Raw genomic sequence first — 18,621 nt, forward strand, 5'->3', positions numbered from 1 at the left:
CTGAGTGAACTTCTGGTCACCCCATCTGAAAAAAGATATATTAGAGTTGGAAAAAGTTCAGAGAAGGGCAACAAAAATGATTAGGGGTATGCAACAGCTTCCATATGAGGAGAGATTAAAAAGACTGGGACTTTTCAGATTGGAAAAGAGACTACTGCCAAGGGTGGGGAAGGGAGGGAGGAGATATGATAGAGAGCTATAAAATCATAAATGGTGTGGAGAAAGTGAACAAGGAAGTGTTATTTACTCCTTTGCATAACAGAAGAACCAGGGTTCATCAAATGAAACGAATAGGCATCATAAAACAAAAGGAAGTACTTCTTCACACAATGCACAATCAACCTGTGGACCTTGTTGCCAGGAGATTTTGTGAAGGCCAAAACTATAATGGGGTTCAAATAAGAATTAGATAAGTTCATGGAGGATAGGTCCATCAATTGCTAATAGCCAATATGGTCAGAGACGCAACCCCATGCTCTGGGTGTCCCTAGTCTCTGACTGCCAGAAGCTGGGAGTGGGTGGCAAGGGATGGATCACTCGATGATTGCCTGTTCTGTTCATTCCCTCTGAAGCACCTGGCATTGACCACTATTGGAAAACATTATACTGGGCTAGATGGACCACTGGTCTGACCCAGTATGACCGTTCTTATGTTCTGTCAGAACAGTTTATTTATCTTGTCTGTCCTGTTAGTTACTGAAAACAAGGTCTAAGTGTTGAAAAAAGTGGTGATTGAAGTGCTGCTTAGATTCTTTGGGAGTTCATTCCATTGCCTTGGACTGGCCCCTGAGAAGCCTCCGTCCAGCACAGATGAGCTTTTCCTGTGCTATGGACAGCTCACTGTGAATAAGGAGGGGATTTATTAACTAGTCTTAATCTCAGAGCTTCAGGTGACCTGGGCCCAGGATATTCCAGAGACCATTGTATGCCTTGAAGATAAGGACACAGATGTGGAATTGAACTCTTACCTATATATACAGCAGAGGGTAAGTTGTTTGTGCTCATAGTAGCTTGCATTGCTCAATGGATATTTTTACTCGTTGGAATTTCCAAAGGTCTAGTGGAGCAGAAATGATCAATGCTGTCTCTTTGTACTGTCCTCAAATCTTTTTAAAATTAGGTGGGCTATTGTGGAGCTGGCATATGAAAGTAAAAGACTAATATACCTCTTTATTTCCATGTATGAAGTCTGAGGATATGGCTTTCCTTATTTAGCAGAATCAAATCAAATGATTGAAATTTGCATCAGATAGCCTTTATGTGAAAAAGTGATACTGTTGCTATGCTGTATTAAACTAATTTTCCGATATGTTTTCACAACATAATGTACTCTGTGGTTTTAAAACCACAATGTCTATGAATCCAAACTTTTTGGCTAAAGAAATTTTTCAGTGAAAAGATGACGTACGCTAATTCTACTGAAATTGAAAATGAAAAGCAGCATATGGGATCAAACTGTGCTGTTTCCTGTTGTCTTTAATTGATTTGCACATGAAGCTGAGTTGAACTTAACTGCTGATCTGGACTCATTTTAAAAAAAACAGTCAGCATTTAGATACTTAGTGATTTTTAAATAGTGCACAAAAATTAAATCCTTAATCCAAGAGGATGAGCAGAAAATGTAGCCCACATGGTATTTTCTTAAATCATGGGCCTTGTTACAGCAGACAGGCTGGGTATATAAAAATTGGCTTATGTGACACATTCGTATACTTGAAAGCTTTGGAATTGATTTGTACTATAAAAGACGTTTTGGTGGAGACTACCTTGTTGATAAATTTCATGGTCAATTGCTTGACCACACTTTGGTTTGCTACAAAATCTACTTGAGAGACCACATAACCAATATCAGCCAGGTTTATTGTAAAAGTCAATAATAGTATAGTACAGGAAAAAAGATTTAATATGACAGCAGTTTCCAGGAAGCTGTCTTGTGTAGCATTGTTACATTCATCTTACACAGAAGGTGTGCTGCCAAAGTTACACATTTCATCTAGGAGTATTTATAGGATGACTTTACAAGTTACAAAACTCATTACACGTCACTAAAATTAAACCCATCAGTTTGTACCAGTTCCTTAACTTGTTCTTCTGTCCCTTCCTTATCTTTGTTTTGGATACCAAAATTCAAGGTACTGATCCATGAAGGTACCTTCCCAGCTTGTACTGAGGCAGAACATTAAATGTATTTTGCCTTTGACATGTTTCTTACTTTCTAATGCCAAAGCTGACTTCAGCTTTGCAAAGTGCTTTGGGGTGCTTAGCATAAGTGAATAGGATTATAAAAAGACAAACCAATTCCGGCAATGTAACTGCTAGAAATATATATGCAATATAATGTTATATTGATAGTGTGTGCTTAATGAATATTACTATAACATTACTAGGGCTATTACTATAACATTATATCGTGCATCTATCTATCTATCTATCTATATCTATCTATCTATCAAAGCCCAACATACATTGTTCAGTTTAGTTGCAGTTGTAAGTATATGCTGCTTGATTTGTCCTTTTGTGTGTAGAACTGGATATCACAAGAACAAATTGTGTGCTCCATTAGATGGAAATTACTAATACCAATTGAATCAACCTAAGGTGTGGGAGGAGAATATCTTTACCATTTAATTGGGAATTCCAATTTTAACGTGGCATCAGTATCTGGAGAGGGATATTTCCCCATAAAAATTAGGATTTCATGAATAATGAAAAAAGAACAAACTGCACCTGAAATACTTGGCAGCCTGAAAATTCTTTAAAGTGGAGTACTCAAAAGTACTGTTCATGCAGATTAGCTATGCTATTCATGCATATACATGACAATAAGTCTTCAGTGAAATGATGGCATTACTATATTTTTTTACCGGAACCCTGCCTCAGTCAGTGCAGATCTTGAACAGGGTATACTAATGAACAAAGCAGTGGAGAATCTTTCTTTGTTATTTTGACTCTTGCCTCATTGACTACATGCATCTGTTTCGTTATGTGTATAGCTTCCAAGTTCTGTAACCAATCAGGCAGTGTTCTGTTGACAGTATCAGACCTTTCTTAGTCCTCAGTGACGTAAGCACGGGTATTGTCTTTCTACACAGAAGCAGGTACAGAAGTGAAACCTCAGATGTGGGTGAAATGAATAAAGTGACCATGATACAAGAATGTTTGTTTCCTTGTTACTTGTAATTGAAAGATTATTCCTCAACTAAAGAACAGTTTTTAGAGAAACTCAGAATCGTCATTTCAAAATTGCCACCATAACTCACTGTTTCACTGGGATGCAGGCCCCTGACTGTCATAAGAAAAGATGGCCACCGTCTCCATTCATTTATTGCTAAGTGTTGATATGAAAGCATGGAGGATGCCATCTTTGGTGATGGCAGGTTGGTTTTGCTCTCATGGAGAGCAATGGGAGATAGCAGCCATCTTTGCAAAGGGCTGTTGTGGCCTTACCCCAATTGCGAACAACTGATGGCAGCCATTTTTCAAGAGAACTTTTCACGATTTTTTTTTTTTGAAAAGTTTATGCAGCAGCCTACTTTGAAGATGAAACTTATTTTTGGCAAAGATGCTTAGTCCTAGTTGTACTTTTAAAAACCTGTTGTACCAGATCTACTCAATAGGGAAGATAAGAGGGGGGAAAGATGTAAATACAGTAATGGTGTAAATCTGGCAAGGGTGTAAATCTGGCAATGCTAGCAGCTGTGAATCCAGTTAAACTGGCCAATATGCCATGACTGCCTTGCACTGCTCTAGAGCAGCATGAAGCAGCCTGGGCATATGGGTGACTCAGACCCTAAAATGTGAAAGGCAATGCTACAATAGATATTTGCCTTCCTACCACTAGAAATGTAGCGTGGTGGCTCTTTCTCTGGATTCTTGTTTAATGTCAGCATACGTATTAACCTTTTCCTCTCTGGGCCTTTCTCTCAAGGTTACTTCCTGAATCAGGGGTTTTCCCTGCTGGGAGGTCTCACACCCATTAGGGGCTGCCGATGCATATACCACACAGACCCAGCCAGCAGCATAACTAAGGCACAATACAGTACAGCTACGGTGTAATTACTCCAAAACAAGAATTTAAAAGTTAGTTTAGATTTCTTTTAATTTTAAAACCTTAAGTTAAAGAAATCCACAGTTAAGGCTCCCTATCAACCTGACTCCAGCCAGTAGCTGGAAGGTATATTTGATGGTTGTGGTGGTTTTTGCATCAGATGATAATTTTATCTTGTGCATGAGTTGATCCTGTTGTCTTTATGTTGTCTTTTAAATTACAAAACTTTGTAAAGAGAAATAGACTCTGGATAACCATTTTAAAGCCTTGTCAGAAAACAATTAGTCCAGTTGAGAACTGGTATAACTTTATTGAATAGAAAGGAGTTACACATAGGATTACTTGAGGTCTTATTTCCAATATTTGTTTGACTATTTTATACACTGCTCAACAGATTTCCTACAGGAAAGTACTGATCTGTAGGAAAATAGGCACTCAAACTTTGCCGACCAACCTTTTGTAATTTTTTGACTGTGAGGTGAGTAGGTGTATAACATGCATATTAATTAAATTAAGTACACAGGCTGAGTTAATAAAAGTCAGTAACTCTGGCTGAGTTTGCAAGTAGTTTTATGAAGTGTTGCAACCTAGGAATTCAGTGGGAAATTCAGGAGCTTTAAAGTATAATGATGGGAGAGATTCCTCTTTTTTGAAACTACTCAAGCTGATTAGGTTTATATTAACCGTAGTTTTGTGTAGTATTTAAATGTAAACACTTTGTTAATGTTTTACTAGCCTTCAGGAACGTCTGTATCATCAACTCTAAATAGCACATAAGAAAACAGATTAACCCTAAAAATAACATAACTGGCAAGAACAGTGTATTCACTAGCATTTTGTTACCTAGCAGCAAGCAACAGGAAGGCATTGTATATGCTGTACAGGTGCTTGAGGAGGTAATGAATACCAGTCATCCTCCTGTAGTTTCTCTGGGTCCAGTAGGGTTTCCCACACTAAGGTTTGGGAGCATCCTAAGCCTATTAGCCTCAACACTGCCCCAAGGCGTACTTGAGTTACAATTCTCCTCCGTTTGGTTCAAGAGACACCATGTAATTGCAGTCCATGAGAGGGCACAAACAGCTAAGATGCCCAGGTTTCCCTCACTGAAAACAGATGACTGTCCAGATAGAGGACCCTCATTTGCCTCCTGCTGGTCATCATTCTGCATGCTCCTCTTCAGGCAGCTCATGGGGCAGTGTATCAGGGAGCCTCCAGGGGGTTTAGTAAATGAGTGCTCCTTATTCCGGGACTTCTCTAGTTCCTTCCTGATAACCAAAGCTGACTCCTCATGTGGTTAGGCCTGTGGCCCTCTAGGCCTGTGTCCATCATCCTTGCCCAACTAGCCTGCCCTCAAATTCCTCTGAGTTGGATGGCAGTTGCCAGTGAGTCGAAGATTCTGTCTGTGTACCCAGGTCCGAACAAAGGCTGCAAGACCTCTGAATATCAATCCAGCAATACTGAGTCTCTAGTCTCTGAAGAACAGCATTCTGGCTGAAGCCAGTGGTTGACCCAATCCTTTAGGCATTGGGGAACAACCTTGGTTTGTGCTCTAGGTGGAAGTTGGCCTAGAACTGGTGGCGGTACATCTCCAGGGATGCCCCCAGTTGGTTGAGTATAGCAGCTTTCAGGATGTCATAGTCATGGGTGATGTTGTGATCAAGGCCTGGTAAGCAGCATCCCCAGACAGAAAATTATCTATTTGCATGGCCTAGGTAGTCTTCACCCACTGAGCTACTGGGGCTACTTGCTCAAACACCATGAGATAGGGCTCAAGATCGTCAGTGAGCTTTAATTTGGAGAGGTTTATATCCAGCCCTAGTGGTGTTGCTTCAGATGGGGAGCAGCTGGCGACCTACTGAAGCATGGCCTCCTGGAACTGTTGTTGCTGTCATTGCTGCTGCAGCAGAAGTAGCTTGAGGAGCACTCTGTTGCTGCTGCGTGGCCCACTAGGCCTCCTGTTCTTCCAGGAGCAGTCGCTGGTTCTCCACCTGGGTCTGCAGTTCCTGAACCAGGAGTTGTAAGGGATCTTCCATGACCCCCTTCCTGGAAAAGGGGAGAAACTGATGCCATTTCTACTACCAAGTTGTGGCAGCATGCCTGGAGCTGAAGAACTCTGGCAGGGAGCATGGTCTCGGTTTTTAAGTGGTTAATGAACAAACAAAAATACAATTTGGTTGTCTACAACTTTAAACTCGTCAACAAAAATGTAGTTGCTTGTTCACAGCACTAGAAACAAAGGCCCTAACCTGGCCCCACGTTTCTGGATTAGATTGAGGAGTTTCTCTCTTGTCCCAGCTCCACCCACACTCATCCTGGCTTGAAGCAGGCCAGCATTCTTAACTTGCCTGGCAACTCCTGATTGGTTACTGTTTCTGCCTGGCCATTAGAGAACCTATTCTTGTGGGTACCCTGGGCTGAGTGGGTTTTTCCTAGGCAGGGGGTGTCGGGTGCCATGGTCTCCAGCAGGGATGGGGGCAGAGAAATTGCAACAGACCCCATCACAGGGAGGAACGTCACCCTCTATTAGTTTGCTAACCAGCTTCATGGATAAATGAACACTGAGCTCAAGTGATATGACAATTTTTTTTAAAAGGACAAATGAGCACTGTCTGGTAACGCTGACAAATGTGAGATGCTATTTTTTATAGTTGAATATAGTTCTCTTTGTAAGACAGTTTAAGGATTATCCACCTCACAGAGTGAAGCCCATAGAGTGTATAGCACATTGTCATTTGTTTTATCCTTTTGTAGTCTCCAGGGAGCAAATGAGTTGCAGATATGATAAAAGATTGTGCTTAATATGCACAAAACTAATATTTTACTACCATTGCCTTCTTCAACCATATCAACTTAATGAAAACCCAGTCACCTATTTTATAAGTTAACAGAAAAAAATTCTCTCCCCACACATTCAAGCATTCTAAACAACTGTCTCTAGGACTTAAAGAAATTTTTACAAATTCTTCCATAAGCTCCTCCAATAATTAGGAAGCATATTTACATAAGGGAATAATTTCAATTATGCAAGGCCTATTGGATCTGCTACAGCTTCTGGCTATATTACTTGCGGTCATACTCTAGAATTACTGGATTCTCCATTATCACTGGGGAAATTAAGTTTGGATTTACCACCAACAAAATATAATTCTAAATTTCTAAATATTGAAAATGAAATAATATTAATTCTTGTGATCTGCAAGCACAATAATACCAGCAACTATTCCAGAAGATTATTTTGTCTCTAACCAAATGAGATGTGTTGCATATGGGATTCAATTTAATTAGAAGCTGAGGTATAGTATTTAAAAAACCAATCTAATAGCAGTAGCTAACTGTGTTTGTAAACACTTGTGTATCTTCAGGCTTATTGCTTATATTACATATCCTTATACTAAAGAGATAATGTGTGAAATCCCAACCACCTCAGTGAGCTTCTTTGTCCTTTTACGGCACAAACCCTTAGCAATCCTACATGAATAACAAATAGGATATGTTGGAATCATGTCCTGATTTAAACAGCATATGTAAATAGGCTGAAAAGCAGGGACTAGTGGCCTTAGGAGCTGAGGATTGTGGTAGATTTATGTAGCCTGATATGGATGGTACCTCATGCAATTTCTTCCAGAGAAGGCCTCTGATAGGAATACATGATGCGATATAATATGCTTAGTTTATAAAGTTGTAGGCTAAATCGGATGGTTGAACCACATAAATTAGCTGTAAAACTTAAATTTCATAACTTTTCATAAGTATAGGTTGTGGCCTAAAAATAGGTCAGCCATAAGTAAACCCCAAAAGAAGGAGAGTAACTTGAAAAGTGAGCAAATTAAGTTGTACAGATCACTTGAGCAGTTCTAAATTTTCTCCCAACGGTTAATGTTTTCTTACAGCAAAAGCTCAAGGAGGAGAAGGAGGCCAAAAGAGCTCAGCTGGATGGCAGGCATGATTATATATTGGATATTGTTGCTTCCTGCGTGGACCTGGACAAAGCTGAAGTGGAAGATGCTATTCTTGAGGGTAACCAGGTGTGCTGAATTTTACCTTTACAGAGTCTGTAGCACATTTTCTGGCTTCAGAGTTACTATTGTAACTTTTATAGCAGCTATCTGTTAACTTGTTCGTGCCTCTGGATCACTAGACTCCTCTAATTACTTTTCCCTCATCTTGCACTCAGTTTCAGCTATATTGCACTTCCAGCTTTTGAGGCTACAGAATACTAAGTTTAAAATACATAACTGAGAATTTGTAAAGTTTACAAGAGAGGTTGGAAAGAAGTAAAATCCCCTTCCATGTTTAGTGGAGCCCTTCATTTCCCATGTTCACATTTGGGCCTCAACAGAATGGAAGATCAACCTGGGGTTAAACCCAGACTTATGAATGTGATGCTGATTAGTAGAGGGAGCTTCTTTAGGATCTTGCAAAATTGAAGTACTTGCTCTGTGGGAGATTCTCAGTGACCCATTGTCAATGATCTGTAATCCTGGTGATATCACCTGCACTCCCACTTCAGTGGCAAAAAAGTACACGTTCAACATAAGCTGTTGTCTAAGAGGAGCCACACCCTTTTGGGGCTGCTTGTGAATGTGCTAAGAAATACCCCCTACATGTCCAGTACAGCCACTATAAAAGAATGTTAAACATAGGTTCTGTACTCTGAGTCCCCTGACTGCCAGTTAATGGCTGGGTGAATAAGCTGCTGATTACCTTTTATACAGCCCTAAAGGGTCTATGGGACAGTTACCTAAGGCTGAGCATCCCAAAGATGTAGCTCAAGGAAGCTAGAGGAGTAGGGCATTCTTGGTAGTCTTAAATCTGAACATAGCTGTGAAATTCCCTTGAGGCTTGAACATGGCTGCATCCAAAAAGCTGTTGGAATACAGACTTCTCCTGCCATGCTGCTTCGTAACAGCAGCTACATTTTGCTAATTTTTAGCCAGTCAGTGTAGTTCACCCTTTGAAACTGGTGGTGGAGAAACAGAGTAAGAGCTCTCTGTACATTTTTGCCTTAATTGAAGCCATGTACAGTGAACTCAACTTTTGTAACTATGATCACAGTATACAGTAAATGGCTGAAGTAAAGAAGGGCCTGATCCTACTACTTTTCCTCATGTTACACAGTAATTACCAATTTGAGTAAGCCCATTAAATTAAGTAGATTTATTGGCAGGGGTAGAAGCAACTCAACTTCAGTAAAAGTGGCAGAATTGGGCCTTACATGATGGTTTAACTTTCATATTTAACAACGATGCTAAAATGCATGTACTTAAGGCTTGGTTTTGTGAATGCTGGTAAGCTATCTAGTAAATAACTAGGAAAAGTATGTAAATGATCTAACCTAACCTTTTAACAGATTGAGCGCATCAATAAGTTCTTGGCCATTGAAGGATTTCGTCATATCATGTTCTACTATCAAGATGTGGAGACACCTGAAACTGGTTAAGTAACTTGTAGTAGTATTATTTGCTTTACTATAACATGCTGCATCTCGAGTTGTGGTAGGTGATATGTAAACATAGCTATTTTCCAATTTAAATAAAGTGAGGATCAAGGTACCTGAAATCTTGTTCAGTCACATGCTTCTAATTTCCCTCCACTTACATCCTTGGCATTCACAGAATTTATTGCACATATTCAGTAAACTAACCCTGATGATGCTCTGTCATATGGTGTCTGTGTAACCTTAAACAGAGTAGATAAACTGAATTACGTTCAAAAATGAAGCATTTGCAGGAGGGATGGAAATAATTTAGAAGAGTGATTCTCCTGAATGCACCAGCTTCAAGTGACATATAAGTCACTCTGAACCTCAGTCAGGTTGCCTTACACCCCTGTGCCAGTGACTGACAGAGTTACATCTGGTGTAACTTACATGTGGAGCTAGAAGATTAAATTTTGAAGTCGGGTGGATGTTGTAGAGGAGAGGAATGGATTGACTGGATATAGAGGTGAGGTACTGAGGGATGGAACTCATGAGTTGATGAAAAGAGGGAGGAGCTAACAAATGGCAAAGAGGGAAGTGAAAACATCTGATGGGTAATGAGAGAAGAAAGGAGAATATTATAGGGCAGCTTCAAAATCTGTGACAGTTACTAGCAAAGAGCAATACCAAAAAAGAGGAAGGGAACCCAATGGCATACCCTATGCTATTTGGTGGCTACATCCTGCTAAGAAGCCCAGCAGCGTGCTTTACTCTCCTGGCTACTACAGGGGAGTCATATTGGGCTTCTTACCAGGCCACTGCCTATAGCAACAACTGTGGGAAAGATTACACCTTTTATATGAGAAGAAATAGTTCCTGTTTTAAAATCTGTAATCTACCTCCAGAAATTCTTATAGTTCACCAGTCTGATTTTTGGCAGGAAATGTATGAGGTAAGGAGCATGAAATTTTTAATCAGTAATGTCTGGAATAACAGAATGTTGTGCGTACTCAGTCTTGCACCATCATGTCATGCAATAATAGTCAACTTTTCCCTCTGCTCAAAATACAGCTTACAAAAAAGTCCATTAATCAAAATGTAGAGGGGATGTTAAAGTACTGCTCTCTCTTGCTGTAAAGTCTATTAGGCAAGCAATTAATGATGCAAATTAACAAAATTATTTCTGAATGCATTGTGAATGTCATTAAAACTTAGTACTAATAGAAAATGAGGAGAAACTCAGATACCATTTGTTCTTTAAAAACCTAAATCCCTAGAAACTGGAAGCCTTGGAAGTATCTATTAAAAACTAAGTGAAGACAGAAAGAAAAATCTCAGTCTTGCAAATCAACTCAGGGAGTGGGAGAAAGGTTAAAAGATCAGGTTCTCTTTTCTGTCTTAAACATGTCTTGAGGCACTATTATAATTAGGTAAAATTAACTACGTTCAGTGTAGCCTGAAAGCAACTGTATACCATTTTGCTTTGACATATGCGCAAATATATTTATACACATGTGTGTCTTCACAAATTTATTTTTTATCTACTCAAGTAGATAAAAACTTTACTGACCTTTAGTAATTATTTTTTCTTTCTTGTGGCTCACAAATATGATCACATTACACCGTCTGAAGACTAAAGAAATTACCCATGCATATTGAATGAATGACCTCCTTTTTCCCAGGCTTATTGACCTGATGTTGGTATGTTGCTGAAAAAGGATCATTAAGTTCTTGAGTGACAAGGCACAACAAAAGTTTTGCTTTGAGTATCTTGAGGGCAAAAAAATAACTACTAACCTAACTGTATGGTTTAATTTGTATTGTAATGAGGCCCTTAGGTTTTTGACATTTACTTTGCAAATGAACTGGGAAAAGGGGGTAGATGAAGTTAATTTATAACCTAAAGTTAAACTATAAAAATGTAATAGTTTTTCCTCTCCCACCCCAATCACTTGCTAGCAGTACTTCTAGTTTCCATTAGTAAACACAAAGTTGTTGCTTTATGATCTTGGCCAAACTTCAGGATGGAAGTGTGATCGTATTATTCAGGTGCTTGTTTAAGCTCTAGCTCATTGTTAACGCTCTCAAATCACCATCTTATTGGGATATCTTTCAAACAATTCCTCACATTCACTGCTTGTAAAGGGTAACCATACGGTGCAGGTCTTTACCCCAAAGAAAGGTAACTTAACTGCCCTGTATTCTGCTTATCTCTGACTCATTGCTGTGCCACCTTGGTGGTCTCACTGGCCATCTCTCATTGTTCTTAACTCTGACTTAATTACCTTTAAAAATTTTCTGCAAACTTCTTTTTAGCCTTTTGCTGGCACAATATTGTATCCCTTAATCTGAGGTAACCTTGCCCAGTACAAGCAATATTACTTATTACTTAGTAACTATTCACGTGCATAAGAAATAAACAAATGAGAAAAGAAAAGGAGTACTTGTGACACCTTAGAGACTAACAAGTTAGACTCAATCTCTACTACTGCTACTACTGGATAGTTGGACATATAGATGTCCCTAATGGATACCATTGGCAGAACTGAGTTTCTCAGCACTTGGTAGCTTTGCTTTCCTCTTCCTAGTCGCGGTATTGTCCCTCACACCTTAAAACATAACAGTATAACTTAATAAAGCTGGCCACAGTTCTTTCTCACTTCAAAGAAAAATATTTTTTAAAGATAACAAATATCCATATTTCACCTTTTTGCTCATTTCAAAACCAAAATATTTGTTTTGAACCAAACAATTTTGACCTGTTTTTCTTTGGGATGGTGGGAAAACTATACGTTTGGTTTCCTTTCACCCTCTGTTTTCGTCTTTATTTTGTGGTGCGCTTCACCAGAGGAAAACGTGTGTGTCCATCCCCATCTGTCCGTCCCCTGAAAACCAAAACTAACTTTTCAAAAACTATACCCAAATGAAAATTTTCATGCTGAATTTGAGGCATTTTTCCATGTTGACTTAAAACTTCAAATATTTTGTTCCCATTTTTAATGAAAGTTTACACAACGTTGTTTTTTTTTTTAAAACCAGGTGTAGACCCCAGTCTCCCCTTCACAAACTTTTGTTTCCAGTTCAGTTTAGGAGCATCTCCTATACTAGGTATGAAAAAGTTGAGCTAGTGCTTTCCTTCCTCTAGAAGGAATATCTTACCATAGCTATTGCTAACTCTATTTTTTTTTTCATATAAACTATAGGACATTTTGGCCTACCAGGCACAAGACCCAGTCCTCACTCGGCAAGAAGCAAGAAACCTAAAGTGTTTGTGACAGAGGGAATAGATGTTGCTCTAACCGGTGTATGCGTATTCTTCATTAAATCTAGTCCTTCCAAAACCATCACTGCAGAGAATATCCATCGGGTAAGATAAAGGTTAATGCTGGATGTTAGTATAAGAGAGTTAAATTCAATTCAGTTTCTATGGTGCATCATAGCAGCTTGTAATTTGAGACCTCTTGGTACAATTAACTGAGTAGAGCTCCAAAAAGGGAATATTGTTGTGTTTTCCACTGAAGGAAGAGTGTAACTAAGGAAATGTGGCATAGTTTGTCTGTCACAAACAATTGTGCTTGTAGCACTCAGTGGCACCAACTTCAAGCGCATTGTTAGTGAACACAAGATTTGAAAAGTGGGGAGCAAAAAGGGAAAATTTGTGTCAGGGTCTAAGAAAACAAACAGCGGCATCTCCAGTGATGATTTATTGACCACACCAAAGACTGTGCCAAACAGTGGCACTGTGATGCTGAAGCTTGAACTTTATGTAGGTGTCACATTTTGTTTTTACAGCCAGCAGTTCCACACATTAGTCTTGCGGATTTGCAGTGAAAATTATCTCATGCTTGTCTGTATGATCGAATCAAAAGTTTTGCACAAAGAACACAATGAAAATCAAAATATATGTACTCAAATATAAAAGGTTACCTGATTAAATATTTAACTCTGGCATAATCTGAGGTGACCAAAATGGACCCAGTTCATCTCGTGATCCTTCGACAATTAGGAATGCATGTTGTGATAGACCCAGGCCAGTTGGGTACAGCAGAGTAGTAGAAGGCAGATATACCGGCCACTGGATAAGCAGTTTTCTGTTCCCTGACTGAACAGAGCATGGGCTGCTCCAGGCTAGGGTGGACACATGACTCCAATTAACCTGCAAAGAGTCAGGTGAAGCTGTTAAGCTAATGCGAATACCTGACTCTAATTAAGGCCCCTCTGATACTATAAAAGGGCTCACTCTGGTCAGGCTGAAGGGAGCCAGAGGAAAGGAAGTGCGGCTGAAGGGCTGGGTAATGAAGACACCCTCAAGCCACTGGAAAGGAAGCATTAAGGTAAGGGTGAAGAAGATGTTAAGAGAGAGAAGCGGGAGAGCTGTGGGGAAGTGGCCCAGGAAATGTAGCAACTCTGGCAGTGAAAGGTCGGCTGCCAACAGCTGCTGCCATTAGGGTCCCTGGGCTGGAACCTGGAGTAGAGGGCAGGCCCGGGTGCCCTGCAACCCAACACTACAGAAACACCCCCTGGGAGGAGAAGACAGGCCCCTCTCAGGACAGGAGGCTAAACTGCTCGGGAATAAGCCCGTGGGAGTTCTTTCACAAATCTCCTTGCTGGCTTATGATGAAAAGGGCTCAGTAGACTGTAACCCTGGCCCTAGAGAGAGAAGGGCTACCTGGAGGGTCACAGTGAGCCTCTGAGGCTCGCATAAACCACCTGGACGAGCGGGACCCACGGGGACAAGGTCGGAGCTCTGCCACAATATCTAAACATGAAGACTCTTGATAGCTTGGGTCTCTGATACCAGAGATTATGTTAGCATTCTAGGGTGTCAGAATCTAAATGGGGAACAGAGTTGGTGATGTTGTAGAAAACTATTAAAGTAACTAGTCACCTGGATCACCTGGATTGATCAGTCTTCAGCTGTCGTTAAGACTGCGCCGATCACAACACGTCCACCATTCTTCTCGCACTCTTGCCTTTCTTTTCCATGTTCGTCCGAAACATTTACAATGTCATCTTCCCATCTTCTTGGAGGCCGACAGGGTGGTTTTTTCTGTTCTCGCGGGTACCACTCAGCAATGGTTGCAATCCACCTATTGTCCGTGAGCCGTGCTGTGTGGCCCGCTCATTGCATCTTGTTATGTCTGCTTTCCACGACAATATCTTTCACACTGCTGCGTTCTCTGATCATTTCATTTGGGATGTGATCCAGAAGGGAAATTCCCAACATGGCTCGTTCCATTGCCCTTTCAGCTACCGACAGCTGCTGTTCTTCTCTCTTCATCAGTGCCCACGTTTCACTGCCATACAGCATGGCCTGCAGCACTGTTGAATTGAAGATATTTGTATGTGCGGTCTTGTCGATTTTTCCTTTGGGGATGTCCTTGATGGAATTAAATGCATACCATCCTGCCCGAATCCTTTGCGAGAGTTCTCCGTTCAGGTCTTGGCACATATTAACGTCTTGGCCCAAATATATGTACTGTTCCACTTCTTCGATTTCTTCTCCTGTTACCGTTATTCGGGCTTTTTGTAAGACATCTGATCGCATGTATTTCATTTTGCAGCAGTTCATTTTCAGGCCAACCTGACTGCTTTTCTTGTCGAGTCTTTGTAGCATGCGCTGCAGTTGGTTGGTACTTTCGGCAATTAGTATGATGTCATTCGCGAATCTGAGATGGGCTAATCGTTCTCCATTTATGTTGACACCACTCCTCCAACTGATCTTGTTCATAACCATTTCGAGGCAGGCAGCGAATAGTTTCGGTGAAATCGGATCTCCTTGCTTTACGCCTTTCTTGATTGGGATGTGGAGGGGAGTTTTGAGGAGAGTAATGTTTGTTGTACATCCAGTATTCGCTTCTTTCAACAAACTGATATACTGCGTGTTAACGCCCTGCTCTGCGAGCCCCTTTAACATTGCATTAAACTCGATGCTATCGAAGGCCTTTTCATAGTCGACGAAAGCAATGCACAGCGGGAGTTTGTATTCCCTCGCTCTTTCTAGGAGCTGGCTATGGGTAAATATATGGTCGATCATGCTGAAATTTCTTCAAAACCCTGCCTGCTCTCTCGGCGGCTGTTCATCCAGACTCTGCGAGAGTCGGTTCGTTATCACCTTTGTAAAGAGCTTGTAGATGTGAGAGAGCAGGCATGTAGGGCGGTAGTTCTTAAGATTTTCTCAATCGCCCTTCTTGTGCAGCAAGGTGGTATTTGACTCCTTCCAGCTTGATGGTATTTTTCCTTCTTCAAGATATCGACTAAATCTTAAAGTGAGGGCCTTCCAAAGTTTTTTGCCTCCTGCAGAAATAATTTCTGACATTATTCCATCTTTGCCTGGAGCTTTTCCCTTCTTCATCTGGTGTAGTGCGCTTCGGACTTCGCTGACGATTATTGGGGGGACGCGTTCTTCTGACTCTTGGAGCATTGGGAGAGGGACGTTGATTCTTGATTTGAACAGTTCTGTATAGAAGTCCTTGCAGACCTCCTCCATCCCTGCTCTGTCGATTACTGTCTCTCTGTCCTTGTTCTTCAATGCTATTATGCTCAATCTATACTGTGTCAATTCCCGCTTGCATGTCCTGAGGCTCCTGAGTAACTAGTAAACTATTAAAAGTGCTTTTCAACCAGAGATCCTATACTGAAGTATTTTAAAACATGTAAATATTTGTACGTAGCATAAAGCACTGATCTGTCATTTGTGAGGATATAATGAATTGACATCTGATATGTCATTACAAATTTTAATTTTTTTGCTTTTAATGATTTATAATGTAGTGTTTTACTGTTAAGTTAAATATATTTCCTTGTAATCCTTTCAGCATAAATATTTTTAGTCCATCTTGAAAGATCCTGTATTAATGCAATCTCTTGAGTTGCATGTAGTGCTTAACCCTTTAAAGTTTTTTCTTATCTATTTAATAGTGCATGCAAGAAAGTAGCCACAATCAAAAATAGAGCAAAAGAGCATGGTGTATGGTAAAGAATTTCTTAATGTATCCCGTTATGCTTAAGTAGTAGTAGACATGCAGTATGTTTTACTCTTAAGAGTGAGCTGCAAAGCATAAATCATTGAGACAGAGCTAGAAACTCACTGACAAAGATGCAGGGACGTCACTACAAAATTGGTAACTAGATTTTCATAAAACTTCAGAGGCAAACTAACTGTAGTTTCTGCATTGACTGAAGGTACCTCAAACGCATCATTGCCAATAATATCAGCGGTTTTATTACAACCCATGCTGTTAATATTTTTGATGTCACCGAACAACGCCTCTTGGAATCTCTTCCAATGAACCAGGAAATAACAAGGTGACTGATACAGGATGAAGTGGTAAAGAGTCCTGTGGCACCTTATAGACTAACAGACGTATTGGAGCATGAGCTTTCGTGGGTGAATACCCACTTCGTTGGGTGCATGTAGGATGATACAGGATGGTTGAAGTTTGCTTTGGAAAATATGGAAGTGATGCTAATAGGCAAGGAGAGGCAAATTTTATCAAATAATTTTGGCTTTGGTATCTCAATCCTTGACTCTGTAGTTCTATGGGCTAAATGCCTTAAATGGTTGTACTCTGATACACAGTGGACACAGCCCCAAAGATGTTGCTGTATTCCAGTTATAGATGAAGCAGTCACTGAGTGTGTATTTGGTATATAAACTAGCAAAGGTATGGAATCTTTCAGAATGGAAGTATAACACCAGGAGAGGTGGTCAGGACTTTGGCTTCCATCCTTAAGTAGGGGCATATGTCTGCCATTTCCCCATATAATTCCTAATCTAGGGGTCTTAGTCAGTGTTTGCTAGTTTTGAATTCCTAGATGGTGGTAACCCAGGGAGCTCTGCATAAGGCCTTGTCACAGTCAACCTTGCCTTGCTCTTCTCCAGGCTAGTTCACTGTAAAAGCTTCACTTTGGGTTACCCTTTGAAAAACATTCATTAGCTTCATTTGGTAAAGAAAAGATGAATCTATATAAATTAATCAAAAACACCTAAGTTCCATTAACTTGAAATAGGATTTACACTCCTAAGTCACTTAGGTGCTTTGGAAGATGGGTTTAGGTAGGGTTACCATACGTCTGTATTTTCCCAGACATGTCCGGCTTTTTAGTTCTTAAATCGCCATGCTGGAGGAATTTTTAAATATCTAAAACGTCCGGGATTTTGAAACATCGGTCGGGATGCCCTTTGTCCCGATATCGGGGACTGCTCACCTCACCACACTCACCAAAGTCCCAGGGCTGGCGGCGCTGCCTGGGGCAGCTCTTGGTGCCTGCCCGCCGGCAGGAGCCTGCAGTGTGGGCAGCCCCTAGGCACAGAGGCGCAGGGGGTCTCCGTGTGCTGCACCGGCTCCCTCCTGCCCAATCAGAGCTGCGGGGGTGGGGCTTGCTCCCCCGCAACCCGACCTGACCCTAGGAGGAGCCCCAGGTAAGCACCGCCGGGACTCCCCACCTCGCCCCCCCAGCAGGTCCCTCTGGCTCTTATGGTTGGGTCATGGGGAGGACGGGGATGGAGGGCTCTCTGTACACTGCTGGCGCCTGGAAGCCCCGCTCTGCGGCTCTGGCAGCTCCCATTGGTGCTTTTCCCGGCCCGAGCAAATACCTCCCCCGTGGAGTGTCCTCTTTTTTGATTGTTCAAATATGGTAATCCTAGTTCAGGTAGTTTAAAAAAATTAAATCTCACTCTTAATTGAGTTGAGTGATGAGCATATGATGGGCTACCTGCATTTAGGAGTAATTAAAAGCATTGGTTATGATGTTAAAATCTGATAGATTTAGGATCTCTCAAGATACTTTTCGTATGTTCCATCACTGAAATTGACATAGCAAATGTTAATTTTGTTGTTGGTTCTGGGATTTCCCTGTATAAACAGCAGTGTATTTGTGGTTAGTCCCCTATGGACTGCTTGCTTTAATCTACCTGACCCTGCGTTAGGTAGTGATATGCTGCACACTTATTTTACTCAAGTGTTTAACTAAGTATAGAAATTGTGGTTAAAATGACCACGTACCATGTCGAGGACACTGTAAATTTACCCCAATTAAAATACTACTTCAGTTGACATTTGACATTGATCTCAACTCAAGGGAACAAGTTTTCCTTTGAAATTTTCATGCCAGGAGTCTGAACATTTTCCTCCGAACTCCTTGTCGGAGG

The 18,621-nt window shown here is 40.8% G+C and overlaps 1 protein-coding gene across 1 annotated transcript in view; it reads left to right on the forward strand.

The window, feature by feature from the left end:
• DNAH5 (dynein axonemal heavy chain 5) overlaps positions 1-18,621 on the forward strand; it is a 235,436-nt gene that overhangs the window by 12,533 nt on the left and 204,282 nt on the right. Inside the window, exons 2-4 of the mRNA XM_074945024.1 lie at positions 7,939-8,073; positions 9,399-9,483; positions 12,671-12,834. Of these exons, the coding sequence (XP_074801125.1) occupies positions 9,447-9,483; positions 12,671-12,834 (201 nt within the window). The 5' untranslated portion in view covers positions 7,939-8,073; positions 9,399-9,446. The remainder of the gene's footprint in view (positions 1-7,938; positions 8,074-9,398; positions 9,484-12,670; positions 12,835-18,621) is intronic.

The sequence above is a fragment of the Natator depressus genome, chromosome 2 (assembly GCF_965152275.1).
Source record: "Natator depressus isolate rNatDep1 chromosome 2, rNatDep2.hap1, whole genome shotgun sequence".
Lineage (NCBI taxonomy): Eukaryota > Metazoa > Chordata > Testudines > Cheloniidae > Natator > Natator depressus.